General features: G+C 34.1%; 1 protein-coding gene across 6 annotated transcripts in view; it reads left to right on the top strand.

The window, feature by feature from the left end:
* The window catches only part of LOC118188464 (cell adhesion molecule Dscam1-like), a 572681-nt gene that overhangs the window by 92220 nt on the left and 465611 nt on the right, over positions 1-14850 (top strand). For all 6 annotated transcript variants that reach the window (XR_015041171.1, XR_015041170.1, XR_015041169.1 and 3 more), the window contains exon 2: positions 8974-9303. Coding sequence is in view for 3 of the 6 variants with exons in the window: in XM_085816872.1 (XP_085672998.1) it covers positions 8974-9303 (330 nt within the window). In the remaining 3 variants the exon portion in view is untranslated. The remainder of the gene's footprint in view (positions 1-8973; positions 9304-14850) is intronic.

Here is a 14850-nt window from a genome sequence, read left to right as displayed (position 1 = left end):
AAGGAATCTAATAATGCTCTTTGATTGAATGTCAATCACTCCCTTGCTCTTTGATCCATTTCACTATGAAATTTTTAAGTACTCGAAGAGAGTTTTAAGCATTTATGGAGGTTTGTTTCTGACCGTGAAGTTTTGAAAATTTGGAGGCACACATTTTAGTGTTAAATTCGTTTTATATTAGTGAGTACATTCAGCGTATATTTGCTTAATAAATTTATATTACAAATTTCACATTTAAGTAAGAGGCGGAATTTCTTCTATAAGGAGAAAAACTAGGTGTATATCTAATGGTTTAACAAAACATCATATTATGTACTAGAATAATTCAAAAAAGTAAAAGTGTTTCCTAAATTTTTCAGTTGCAGAATTGAATGTAGGATGAGGATAAATGATGATTTTCCTTAAGGTGTTTGCAAATTTTCGTTAAAAGGAAAAAATAAGTTTTTTTAGGCTTTGTTCTTGAAAGACTATTGTTTTCGTTCTGCGATTTTGCGTCGCATCACTTTAAATGGAATAGCACTTTTCAAATTGTTGCCACCAAGTCCTGCATTATATTTGAAGAAATTAAATAATGAAGAATCTACATAAATGTATGTTTATGTTATGTTTCTCGTATTGTGATAAAACAACGGTACCTAGAGCCATCCAATTTTGAATGCCTACTGCTAATATGGGCATCTGAAAGTCCAAATTTGAAATTTGGAATTTGGTTTATTATCGATTTCCTGTTTTTGTAAACCTTTAATGAATTTTTGATTAACAAACTCAACGATTTAAAAGCGAGCAATGGCAACACTGTACGGGCGGGGGGAACATTTTTTATCTCTAGCGCACTGAGCTGTGTATCGGAAATTCTAAAGTTATGCTCATTTTACCATTATTCTGCGACATTGCTGTTGAACTATATTTTATGGTTTAAGTGCACAGAACAGGATATTTAATAAATAAAGGTAACACACAAAACATTAAAAAATACCCTTGAACGTAATTTAAAATCTGAAACTTTTCAGATTTTTTTAATCTATATTTTTATTTTACTGATACCATTTATGTATAAAAGTGGAATTAAGAAACTTATAATGCAAATCTGAAATTCAAATGCTTCGGTATTTGACGGACCTTCTTATTTTACACAGCTTTTAAACAGAAGGGGACTTAAAATGCAATAAACTTAAGTAATCACATACTGGCAGATAGCCCATAACGACTAGGATCCAGTAATGACAAACACAGTTTCATGCCTTGATTTTAGCATAATCAATACATTGACTTACGTGATTTCATTGCGACAGACGTATACCATTTTCTTTCAATTTTCCTAATTTGAATGCCATGCACGCGGAATAAGCTTTCTTCCTATAAATGTCAAAGAAATACCCATAGCACACCATTTTGACAGGAACAAACTTCCTTCTGATCTCTTCATAACATCCTATTAGATATCCAACCGAGATTAATAAAGCTAGCCAATTACCTAAGTGCTTGGACATTTCAAGCTGACGTCACGTGCAGAAATGAACTGCTGAGAAAAAGAAAAGTAATAATAATAATAAAAAGAATTCGAAAAGGAATATTACCGAACTAAATTATCGATCCTTGAGCGCTCTCAGAGGATTCCTGAAAATGTTGTTGCGAAAAAGGGGTCGAAGGGGAAAAAATTCAATTTACTTGATGCGGGGCCGTTCGTGATCTGCATAATTGCTGCGAGTTGAAATTCAATAGGTTGTAGGTAATACCATTAGACGATGGAATTTCTATTCCAGAGTGAGTTTTTGCTTTCTTTGCAAGTTTTATTTTATTTCTTTATTCTTTCTGCGTCGCGGAGTGTCGTTATCCGTTACAAACTCCTACTCTTCCTTGAGAGGTCTTTTGAAAAACTCTGAGTGGCGTTTTCTATTAGTTGCTGTTCCTACCCGCGTTGTTGTGAGAAAGAAAAATTCCATATTGACATAGAGAAAATTTCAGCCTTCGTATGAGATTATGTTATCGAATACGTAACTCATTATTCCTCGCGGGGGAATTTTTATTTAAAAATTTCTTACATAATTCTCATTGATATTTTGTTATATTTTTCTTCTCTGTTAGAGTATGTTCTTGCTGTGCCATTATATGTGGTTGCAAAATTCGATAAATGTCATATGAATACCACAGTATTATTCACCAGGGCATAACAAATCATAAAGACATGTATTCCGCACAATGCAATGATAAATTAATCATCAGGTGTAGTTGTTTTACACGAATCATTGAATCTATCATGTTAGCATTAAAACGAAAATACAGATATACAGTATTAATAATGATAAAAAATTCTGAAAGGTTTCAGATTGTAACGGTCACCCAAAAGGGTTCTTTAAGTTTTTTTAAGCTCTAGCTGAGCTCGCAGTCTACCAGTTTGCTGTTACACTCACTCCTACTAACCCAATTTTTAGTCATCTTAATTTTATTATTAAGCATTACACTTATTCCAAATGCAAGTCAACAGCAAAATTACAAAAACATTTTAAATCAATATACGTTTAGAATTCCCGACTAGTGTTGGCATATATATATTTTTTTTTCAGTTCATCATATAAATATTCAGTTTCCTTACTAAGATGATTTTACAAAATCTTTTTTTGTCTTTTTATTACTAACGTTTTCTGTGTTTACTTTATTTATTAAATATCTCGATCTTGGCGCTTACACTACCTTAAATTCAATTCAACAGCAAAATCACAAATATTTAAAAACAGCATAACTTAGAATTTCTGATAGACAGTCTCAAACGCTGAAGATGAAAATGTACGTTTCCATAGAGTGTTGTCAAACCTTGCTTTGAAATTGTTGAGTTTATGGAACAAAAATTCTTTGAAATTTTACAAAATATGAAATAGATAATAAAACAAATTCGAAATTCAAAATTCGGATTTCCAGGTGCCTATGCTCGGTTGGTGTATTACTTTATTCAAAACCTAATATTTCAAGGTACAGTTGTGTTTTCCCAACTAGAGAAACACGCATACATTCATGCAGATTTTTCATTATTTAGTTTCTTTAAATATAATACAGGGTGATTATATTTGAATACTGATACGCCGTTTATTTTGATTCAAAGCAAAATGGCGTTTCGAGACTAATATCTCATTTGGGACAAACGTCCCTTTTGGTCTAAGAAGTAGTTATTTACTTATCCAGGGAAAGAGGGCATTACTTAGATTGCAAATTCTGCAAAAACGTCCTCCTCGGGGCTTCACTTCGACGTCTCGAAATAACATTTGAGTTATGAATGTTCGTTAATTGCCTAAACTATACTTGTTTGTTAAAACAATAAAGAAATTAATGTTGAGTCTATTATGTTAAATGTTGTCTTTAGGAAAGCCTAATAATTGTGACTTCTAAATTTTTTACATAAGCATTTTTTAATTATCATATATAAATAAATCAAGAGTGGAATAAATAATTGTTCAAAGATTATTTTGAAACTCGTAAACGTATATTATATCACATACTTTGTTTTATGAATTTGAATTATTTAATTTTTTTTAAATACTGATGTCTAGTTTGATTTTCTTTTTTTTAATTTTGATTCACTATACCAGTTTTAAACTATTTTGTATACATTTGCACAAACTGAAACAAAATAGGTATATTCTGTAATAATATGCTTTTAACTTGTTGTAACTCAAGGATAATATTGTTGTGAATTATCTATATAGATAGATAATTTTAGTCATCATTAGTATATGTGAAATTTTTATATTTCTTTCTGTATAATGCAACATGAAATTCTAAAGAGATGATGCTTTGCCAGGAAAATAAGGATACAAGGGTTAGCATATTTAACACTGGGTAAACGGCTACCTCATAATTTGGTGATTTATCTCAAGCTATCTCAAGCAAGAACAAAAAAACTAGGAAACAATTTTTTCAAAAAAATGAGGGCATATAGGGATTAGAATTGAGATTATTAATCATATTAAAAAGATTTTGCGCATCCAGAAAATTTAATTCACCAACGGATTGCGTTTTCGGAATAATTCTGGATGTAGAATCTGGCAGATGAGAATAAAAAGCACGACTTTTTAACAAGGGATATTAATTAGTAATTTTTTTTATAATTTTTTTCGAACATACGTCGCATGCTTCTTGGCACGAAATTTCAAAGCCGCCCCTATTTGAATTACGCTTTTATCTGCATTGGCGGAAATGTTATAAAAGCTCTAGTATTTCTTGTCTGAGCTGGTGTTTTGTCCGCTCATCCACTGGCAGACAGTTCATGTTTGTGATTTGGTCTTCATATAGTGAAATGCGAATTTTACATACAGAAAAATAAAATACACGAAACATTAAAAACACAGTAAATGCAGTTTTTTTAATAATTGATTAAATAAATAATATTAAATAAATAATAGTGAAATAATTACTGAATTATTTTAATGAGTCGAAAAATAAGAAGCTTTTACTTGTATTAAGATGCAAATTATTTAACTCCTTTGTCAATAATATTAGATGAGAAATTTCAGTCAACTAAAATCACTCTTAAATAGTTTAGAACCTTAGCAATAGCTGCATCGTAAATGCAAACTTTGAATGCTCGGAAGACGAGAGAATGAAATGAAATCAACCTTTTCGTAGAAGAACAAAAATATCTGATCTTCGGAAGTGGACAAAAATTGATGAAGATTTAAAATACGTGACTATGGAAGTATGACCATTACCGAAGAACGGAAAGTAACTAGATGCTTCGAGTTTAAAAACGAAGAGAAGAGAATGAATGAAGAGAAAGAGCATTTAAGAAAATTTATATATTTCATGCAAGCATTAAATTCATCTTTTAAAATATTTCTAACTCGTCTTCACCAGTTTGTTTCGCCAATAAAGCCAAACTGGCAAACCCTCGCGTCAGTTTTGAATCTAAAGTGTTTAATCTTTGTTTCGAAATTTGTATTTTGATTACATTGTTCTAGTTTAATTTTTAGTAGATTTTATATTCTGGATTTTAATTTAACCTTTATAAAATTTTAATTTTAAATTTTATGAAAAAATGCACTTAATTATTTACTTCATTCAAAACTATGGTTTCTTTTTTTTTTCCCATTTGGATGTGTTTAATATTTCCACTATCCGTCCATTTTTGACCACTTCTTTGTCCTCTAAGTAAGATTTAAATTTATTTTATTAGTCCAAAAGGGCAATTTGCCCAGAAGGACTATTATTTTCGTTTTGGCATTTTGTGTGTTGATTCAATATAAATGTCGGTACACGTTTCAAATTGTTGCCAATACATATTAAAGCCCTTTATTATATGCAAAGAAATTAAATAATGAAGAATCTCCTTCAATGTATGTATGTTTCTCGCATTGTCATAAAATAACGGTATATAGAGCCACGAAATTTTGAATAACGTAGTATTTCCCCCCGAATACGGGCATCTGGAAGTACACATTTGGAATTTGAAATTTGTTTTATTATTTGTTTCATATTTTGTAAACCTTTAAAGCATTTTTGATTAACAAACGATTTCAAGACGAGCAATAGCAAGACTGTACGGGGAAAAAAAATATCTCCAGCGCGCGAGACTGTCTATCGCAAATTCTAAAGATATGCTCATTTTAAAATTATTTTGCGATACTGCTGTTGAACCGAATTTTATGGTTTAAGTGCGAAGAACATGACATTTAATAAAAAAAGATAACACACTAATTGTTAAAAGAACTCTCTTTTGGGCGTAATTTAAAATCTGAAAGCTTTCAGATTTTTATTTATCTATTTTATATTACTTTAATTTATTTTATTTTTCGAAGTGTACATAACATAGTGCTACAGCCCTTTTTATTATTTTCTATTTCAATTTTAATAATTTTTGTATTTATACTTGATTTCAATTTCAAGATCAGTGAAAATGTCTAATTGGATTTTTTGCTTGAATGGACACTGGAAGTTTTAACCGGCATGGTTGATGAATTAAAACATTTCAGATAACTGTTATAATTAAATACTTTAGAATAGTTTATCAGCTAATTTTGGATACAGATACGCAGCGGTTTTCAACTTGAAGGGGGATTGCAATTTAATCTGACGCTTCTTTCTCTCGATAACGTTGTATCAGATTTGATTGAATTCCTATTCTTTTATTTTTTCTAGTATTGATATATTTTTTCAGGTTTTCATAATTTTTAGGTTTCAGTTTCACATTTATCTTTATTTTGCATATTTATCAGATATATGGGGAATTATTGGCACTGAATTTAAGTCCTTTTGGGTCTTTGAGTAAAATTAGCTCTAAATTTCTAACCTTTGGTTTACACTGATCAACTTTCAGCAGTATATTGCGCGGAAATAGTTGGAATAATTATATTTTGAAATAAAGAAAATTATGGTTATGTATGTATTTATATATACAGGGTGTTTCATAGATCCTGGGACAAACTTGGAGGGGTATTGGAGCATACTAAATAATGCATTTTTATGGGAATGTAGGGTCTAAATCGACGGGTTAAGGCAGGAACGCAAAAAAACGACACGAGAGGATAATGTGTTTATGTACAAAATCAACGTAAAGTGCTTCTTTGTAGCAATGCAGTATTCACAACAACTGCGATCACCAGCAGTAATACATGCTTGGTAACGTCGCAGAAGTTATTGACGAACATTTTGGAAAACGACAGGCATTTCGCGCACGCTTGCAGCCGCAATGGATATTAGTGCAACGAGGTCCTCCAGTGAGTCAACGGGAGTCTCGTAAATGATGCTCTTCAGATGGCTCCATAAAAACAAAATCCAAGCTGTATAAATCTGGCGAACGGGGTGGCCATCGAACGGGTCTACCGCGGGCAATCCATCGGCCCGGAAATGTCCCAGCCATGTAATTGCGGACCCGCAGGTGGTTATGGGCTGGTGCACCATCAAGCTGGAACCACATTCGATTCTGAACGACAGCCGGAACATCCTGCAGCAATTCCAGTAGCACCTCTTGCAGAAAAATATGATAACATAAGATCAGAATTTATTTTCCGTAGTGCCTAAACCAATATAACACAAACGACTTCACTTGTGTATGAAAACCCAAGTGAATGACTTGGAAAAGGACATTCGAAAGATCGATTATTTAATACGAAAAATTTTGAAACTTAATCTTATCCTTTTGCACGGTTTAACTGAGGATTTCTTTTAAGCTTGATAGACTAAAAGTAATCTGTCTTCAATATACCTTTATTCATAGTTTTTACCTATGACAAAGTACTTATGTTATCTAGGACTTTTTATCTATGAAATACTTTTTATCTATGACTCTTCAACTATGACTTTATTTACTGAAGATGTAAGAATATGGTAGAAACAAAATAAAAGCTCATATGTTTGCGTACATTTTTTGAGAAGGTGCTGTGACGGAATGCCCGAGGAAGTGTTTTACGTTACTGATATTTATGTAACAATTATACTAATTTGCCAATTATTCCAAGAGATAATTAGTCCAGTAACTCGAAAAATATGATTAAATATATTACGCAGTTTCAGCGTAAAGAAATAAAACAGACGGAGGCGAGGAGACAAATGAAAAAGAAGGAAAATTGCATTAAACAAACAATAATCATCTCCTGAATGTCTCCTGCTTGCATACATATATTACCCCGCTTCTATTCTCTCGCCTCCCAGCTCAAGCAACCTCACTTAAAAATGATGAAACTTAAAAGAGTGCACTCTCCTCCGCGAAATTCCAGACGGTAAATAATTTGCTCGTTAGTGTCTTCAGCAATTAAGAATTAGTATTCTGGCTTCTGGAACATCGTTATCTCTGCTACGCAACGGAGAGCGTATTAAAGAATCCGGAAACTGCGTTAAAAGTCGTGCAGCGGAAAAGTGAAGAGTTTTATATGAATAAGGAAACAGGTTTCTCGGTGGCGTTCTCAGTAATTGAAGAGCAGTAAGACAAAGGTAAAAGCGAATGAAGGATCGCTGCACTTAGCCGGAGATTCTGATTTTTACGGAACATTCAGACAACATCTCGTAATTACGTTATTCCTACATGCATTCCTGTCAAATTTGTTTTAGCGGTTTGAGGAAAGAGTAAGTTTAAATTAGATAGGCAAATGTTTCTTCGAGTAAAACGTTATCAGGTGGTTAAGTTTTGCATTTTCGTGCAGTTGTGAGAAATCACGTACACTAACTGACATTTTCTTTTTTTTGAAGAAATAGAGCTTAAATGATTTTGAAATTTTAGAGTAAAATTAAGTCAGTTGCTTAGCAAGTCAGCTTAATGACTGTGCTTGAGTTGAAAAGCGTAGTATTTTGCATTAATGTTCTTTTGTCATATGCTTCTAGATATAAAGAAGAAACACATGAATAATTTATGAGAAATGTAAAACATCCTTAAATTACTCGATGCTTCAATAAGGATTTACAATTAAAACTCATCCAAAACCTTTTTATGCAGTTTCTAGCAACCCAGTTAAAAGGAATGCATTTATGCATTATCAGATATTTTTTTAGGCTCAAGGTTTACATTAATCCTTAACATCACATAAAATACGAGTTTCAATTCAGTAATAATGGTTATTGCTAAAATTAGCAATAGTATGGCAAATAGGGGCTGTCTGCTTTACAAAATATCTTCATGGAGGGCAGTGCTTACAATATTAATTTTTCCATACGTGGTTTACTTCAAAGTTTAATTATGATACAAAACACATTAGTTAAATTATATGTATGTTTTATTCAAATGTTAGTTTATAATTATGTTGTTGAAATAATTGTCATAAAAATGAGTTGTTGGTTCAGAATAAAATTTTCGTTGATAAAGTAGACTTTGTTAATTTATGACATATTAGGATTCAATATAAATAATTAATCTATATTATTGTATAAAATCTTGCATTTCTTATGATATAAGTAGGACTTCTTAGAATTATCTTAAGTTGTCTTTTGTCACAGGAACTGTGTTTAATTTCTTTATAAATCAGATTCTGAATGATCTATTCTTTTTTGTTTTAGTAATTTCAAATGGAGCTCATGGAGAAGATGACTCTGGTCCAAGATTTCGTTCTGAACCACCCTTCAGAATAGAATTTTCGAACAGTAGTGGCGCAGAGCTTAGGTGTACTGCAGATGGAATACCTGCCCCAAGAATTAGTTGGCAAACCAGAGAGGGTACGACTGCCAGAGATATACCAGGCATTCGTTATACAAGAAATGATGGAACCCTTGTCTTTCCGCCTTTCTCCAGAGAAGACTATAGACAAGATGTGCATGATACTCTTTACCAGTGTTTGGCGGAAAATAGCGTTGGAGCTATAATAAGCAGAGAAACGCACGTCAGAGGAGGTAATTGTTTTCATATATTCTAAAAACATGAATGCAATTCTATTATGTAATCTGTTATTTGTAAATAAACACAGGTTTAATATCCAAGTCACATTTGTTATGCAATACGGCGTAACATTATGTAATAAAGAAAAACCTGAAACCACGAATTTTCATGCCTAGAATTTAATAAGATACAGCTGTATAATTATTATAACACCAACAGAGCTTACAATTCTATTAAAACATCGATGGTACTGACCCAGGAAATGTTGAAGTATCCGATATTTTTTAACATTAATCTGTGATCATCAAACTGAACTTTTCACTGAATGGAAACATTTCAAACTCATGTTTTAAATGGAAATTAATTTTATAGCTAATATACTAAAAATATCTAAGATATCAAACACTGCACATCTTTATAATCGGACAGTACGCTCTTCTGTGTTCCGAACAGTAATTTTAAAATTGTATCCCTTGCTCTTCATTCTTAGTGCATTCCAAAAATTTACTACTCTTGCTGTTATGTATGAGGTAAAAGATTTTGACATAGCTGGAAATTCTTTGCTTTGACGATTACCACAAAATTATGAACTGAAGTAAGCAATGCAATGGCATAGTCACGAATAAAATGTTATAATAAATGAAAAAATGTTTAGGTTTATTTGCAATCATTTGTAAATCTATATCACAATTTCTCATTACAAAAAAAAAAAAAAAAAAAAAAAAAAAAAAAAAAAAAACATGCAAGCTGTGCAAACAACTGAAACTTATGCTACCTCTCTTTTTTAAAAGTCCTTTAGTGATGCTCCATCTCTCCATTTACATGATTAAACGTGCCGAAGATAATAAATGTTTTCCTTATACTATGTTACGTCAAGTATTCTTGGCTAGCGTACACTTCTACCGACTTACCTGAAAGACTCCTAGCGACTTATTGCTAAGACTACAAAATGAATACAACAGGAGGACGATGTAAAACACCATTTTATTGAACTGTTTTATTTACAGACGGCATAGTGTTTATGCTTACAGATCCAGTACTCACTTTACTAAAGATAATGCTACATCTCCTACAGGTATATAACGTAGAGGTAGATAACGATATGGCATATGGTACTATAAAACTAAAGATAATGGTAAACTAAACTAAATTTTAAAGATAAGTAGTTCAAGACAATACAAATTAGCGATACAAATTAACATAGCGAATTGTCTCAGAAACCTACACCGTCGTAATGTGAATTTTGACGGCAAGAATGCGAAGCCGAGATTCAAAATTCAATTTGCTGGTAGAAATAAAAACGTGCTCACTCAATAGCGAAACACGCTCCTGACTAACCTTTTCGCTACTTCAGTTTAAACAGACTCTCATTACATCATTTACATCCTGTCATTTACATTACCAAGTCATTTACCAAGTCATTTACATCCTGTCAAGAAAACGCGAGAGAAAAAAGAAATAACAAAAAAGGCTAACAAATTAAAATATATATTAGTAAAAATAATACAAATCACACAACTAGAGGAGTCTCTAGCCTTTTCGGAAGAGTCGGGGGTGTTCGCAAGAAGATACAACACATCCAGAGACATTCCAGAGACAATCTTTGGTATATTCAGTACCCCAAAGATAGTCAGTAGAAGTGATTTCGGACGAATATGGTAACTAATCAACTCAAGCAGTTCCTTCTCTGTCGAAACAGTTATAAATTTTGTAAGGATCTTAAGTTTTACTAACGTTTATTTTATTTTAAATCTTTACTATCACTTCTTATTTTCTATTTCCGGCCAGAATTATAAGCGTTAATGTATTTATGCAAAGTTTGTCTGGCGAACGCCAAGTATTTAAGTTGTGGCTTTTTGCCAAGCGAGAGAGAGGAAGCAGTGAGTCGAAGCAGGCCGCTTACCTTAGAAGTTTTACTCAGTTGCTGGTTGCCTTCCAGGCTAGAGGTTTTAATCCTCTTGATAATTTTTAAACGTATTGTACTGTTCACAGTTCTCGTTACTACATACGGCTTCCTGTTAATATAAGGCCAATCTTCCAAGTTTATTATTTTAAAGTTATATTAGAGTTTAGTTTTATTTTTATATGTTTACGTTTAGACCACAAGTAGTGGGTCTGTGTATTCCGAAGTACGGAAGTTATTGTAAATAGAGAAAAATAAAGGGTTTTGTATACCCTTCTTGTGTATCCTGTCTACTTCCTGTAGACTACTTACATACAGTTATTGAACATAGCTTCAGTAAGCTCTCTGTTCCGAGTCAGGTCCTTGCATGTTCCCGAAGAAAGTAAGACGGAACATTGAACCTGATAGTGGCGCCCAACGAAGAAGAATACCCATGGCCGAGTTTCAAGAAGAACCTGTGCTGCCTGCAGAAGCGGCTCAGAATCCAGAAATGCCAGCTGCCGCCCTGGAAGGATATGGTTACATCGTCCAGACCATGCGCGCTTCGATGAAACCAGAAGCAACATTTAAGGGAAACTCACCGGTAACCAGTTTTTTGGAAAAAATGATGATGACCACTTCATGCTCTACCCCGTGCACGAATTTCAAAAAGTTACCTCAGCTACCAGCGCTTTGAAGGGCCAAGCGCTTAATTGGTTCAAGTGTATAGGCAGAAGTCTCTTGGGTCAAGCAGGAAGTCCCACCTATAGTTACGAGAATTTCAAGACTGCCCTACTAAAAGCCTTCCCTGTTGTAAGGGATCGTGCGAAATTTGAAACGGAACTTTTTAGTATATATCAACAAAGAATCGAAAACATCTCAAGCTTTATTTTAAGAAACATTCACGTCTTCAAACTCCTGTATGGAAACCGTCCGGATCCTGAGATAATTCAAGTGATTTTGCCGAGGTTACTGCCCCAAGTGCAAGACTATTGAATTAATAAATCCGACTACACTGGAAAAGTTATTTGAGCTAACAATCCAGTGTGAAAGTAGAAGAACGGCGGACATTGAAAGAAGACGCCAATATCAACAGCGAAACCAATTTGGTGCGCCAAGACTACAGCAAACTCAAGCACACGACTATGGAAGCAAAGCGAATCAGTGGGCAAGGAAACCCAAACATTCAAAAACAGCCGGCGAACGTCGACAGTTCAATAGCAATCCAGGAAAAAAGTCTCAAGGCCAGTGGAAAAAGAAGGAAAGCACGGATATGAAAAATAATTTAAACTAAAACGGATTTCTGCTGACGGGAGGGTGCGGAAATCCGAAGGCCAAGAAAACCCCTTTTCCTCCAAGTTAAATACAGTAATGGTGAAAAATTTGACTCTTCCGAAGATTGAAGTGTTGGTGAATAATATCCCAACCACCGCACTCCTGGATACAGGCGCGCAGTGTTCCTGTGTGGCAGAAGATTTTTTTAGGAAGTATTTTCGAAAATACCGCATATATAATTCGGATAATACGACAGTGTTAGCGGCGCAAGGAGAAAAATGTAAGTGTATAGATAAATTACCGCTGTATGTCCGTATCAAGGACGAACAAGTAAAGGTGATGTTTTTCATAGTAAAGAATCGGCAAGCACATATTATTTTAGGAATAGATTTTCTTTCAGAGGCACAAGCAACGCTGGATTTTAATGAAGCGTCCCTTAAGCTGACGATGAAACCAGTTCGTGCAGAAAAGGCTGAACCGCCGGTGTTAAATTTTGGCCACCTGCCTAATGACGAGCAAGGAAGAATCCGACAAGTGGTAAGTGAATTTGCTTCGTCATTTAGTGATATTCCAGGATTTACTCAAGTTACTAACCATAGTATCGACACCGGAGATTCACTGCCAGTTCGCCACAAACCATACCGATATGATAAGAATAAAGAAAAAATTATACAGTGGCACATTCGAGATATGTTACGTAATAAGATCATAACGCCCATCTCAAATAGTTATGCTAGCCCGGTTGTGTTATGTAAAAAAAATAATGACTATCCGGTAACACATCCAAAAAGGTGGCGTTTTGCAATTGATAATCGTAAATTAAACTCCATGACTAAATATCCGGTATATCCGTTACCTATTATCGAAGAAATTCTAAGGAACATAACATCCACCAAATATATGACGACTTTAGACTTAACGACTGGTTATTTTCAAATAGGGGTTAGGCCTGAGGACGTGCCTAAGACTGCTTTTATAACCAACTCTGGCACTTATGCATTTTTGCGTATGCCGTTTGGCCTTTCAGGGGCGCCGGCAACATTTCACCGATGTATGGACATTGTGTTAAGACCTGTTCTTGGAAAGTCCACATTTATCTATTTAGACGATATCATTATTACTAGTGATAATCTCGACCAACATGTACAGGATTTAAGACAGGTGTTTTCTTTATTAAATGAGGCCGGTCTAAAAGTTAATGTCGAAAAGTGCAAATTCGCAGCCCCTGAATTAAAATATTTAGGTTACAAGATATCTCAGAAAGGAATAGAGACAGACGAATCAAAAATAATCGCTGTACAAAAGTATCCGACTCCAAACACGGCGAAGAAGCTCTCTTCTTTTCTAGGATTTTGTTCATATTATAGGTCCTTTATAAAAGATTTTGCAGCAATTGCTGAACCATTGTTAAAATTAAAAAGGAAAAGGGCAAGATTCTCGTGGACGGCCGAAGCCAATAGTGCTTTCGAAAAATTAAAACAAGCATTAACGCAAGCCGTGTTGAAATTTCCTGAAAAGGATGAGAATTTAGAAATTTCAGCGGATGCTTCGGATTATGCGGTAGGAGCGGTACTTTCGCAAAATCAGCAGCCCGTGGCATTTTTTAGCCGAACTTTAAATCAAACACAAAGAAACTATTCCGTGACCGAGAGAGAGGCACTTGTAGTTCTGTTAGCAGTGCAAAAGTTCCGAGTCTATTTTGGAAAGGCGCCAATAACAGTCTACTCTGATCATGCGGCGGTAACTAGATTGTACTCAGGGAAAAACCTTTTCCCCAAGGTTAATAAGATGGGCACTCAAGCTTCAAGAATATAATCTGGTAATCAAGCATACCCCCGGAAAGGAAAATATCGTAGCAGATGCCCTATCCAGAATTAAAATAGATGAAGAAGTTAATACCGTAAAGGTGGCAATGCTCACAGCATGTACAATAAATTCCCGAGAAACTGTAATAACCGAACTGGGTAAGGATCCTGAGTTTGGAAGCATTTATGAGTATTTAAAGGATACTTAAAATTTTAGCCACCAAGATATTGTGGCGATAAGAAATAGGGCGGCCCATTACGAACTAATAGATAGTCTATTATTCTATACAAAAACTACGAATTCCAACAACGAATTTCGACCTGTTATCCCAGCTAGTCTTAGATTAAATATCCTGCAGGAGCTCCATGACAGCCCTTTAGCTTCTCATGCTGGTATTCGAAAAACTATCCAACGCGTACGCGAGGCAGTCTATTTTCCTGAACTGCAAAAGTTAACAAGGGCGTATGTCCAGTCCTGCCCAACATGTCAGGCAGTTAATTATGTTAATTTCCGCCCGGCCGGGTTTCTAAATAGTATTAAATCCGAATTTCTAAATGAAATAATTGGCATCGATTTATTGGGCCTTTTCCCAAAAAGT

The sequence above is a fragment of the Stegodyphus dumicola genome, chromosome 5, assembly GCF_044657685.1.
Source record: "Stegodyphus dumicola isolate Sdum_Otavi_A_Nest chromosome 5, ASM4465768v1".
NCBI classification, from domain to species: domain Eukaryota; kingdom Metazoa; phylum Arthropoda; class Arachnida; order Araneae; family Eresidae; genus Stegodyphus; species Stegodyphus dumicola.
This window is presented reverse-complemented; position numbering and strand designations above follow the sequence as displayed.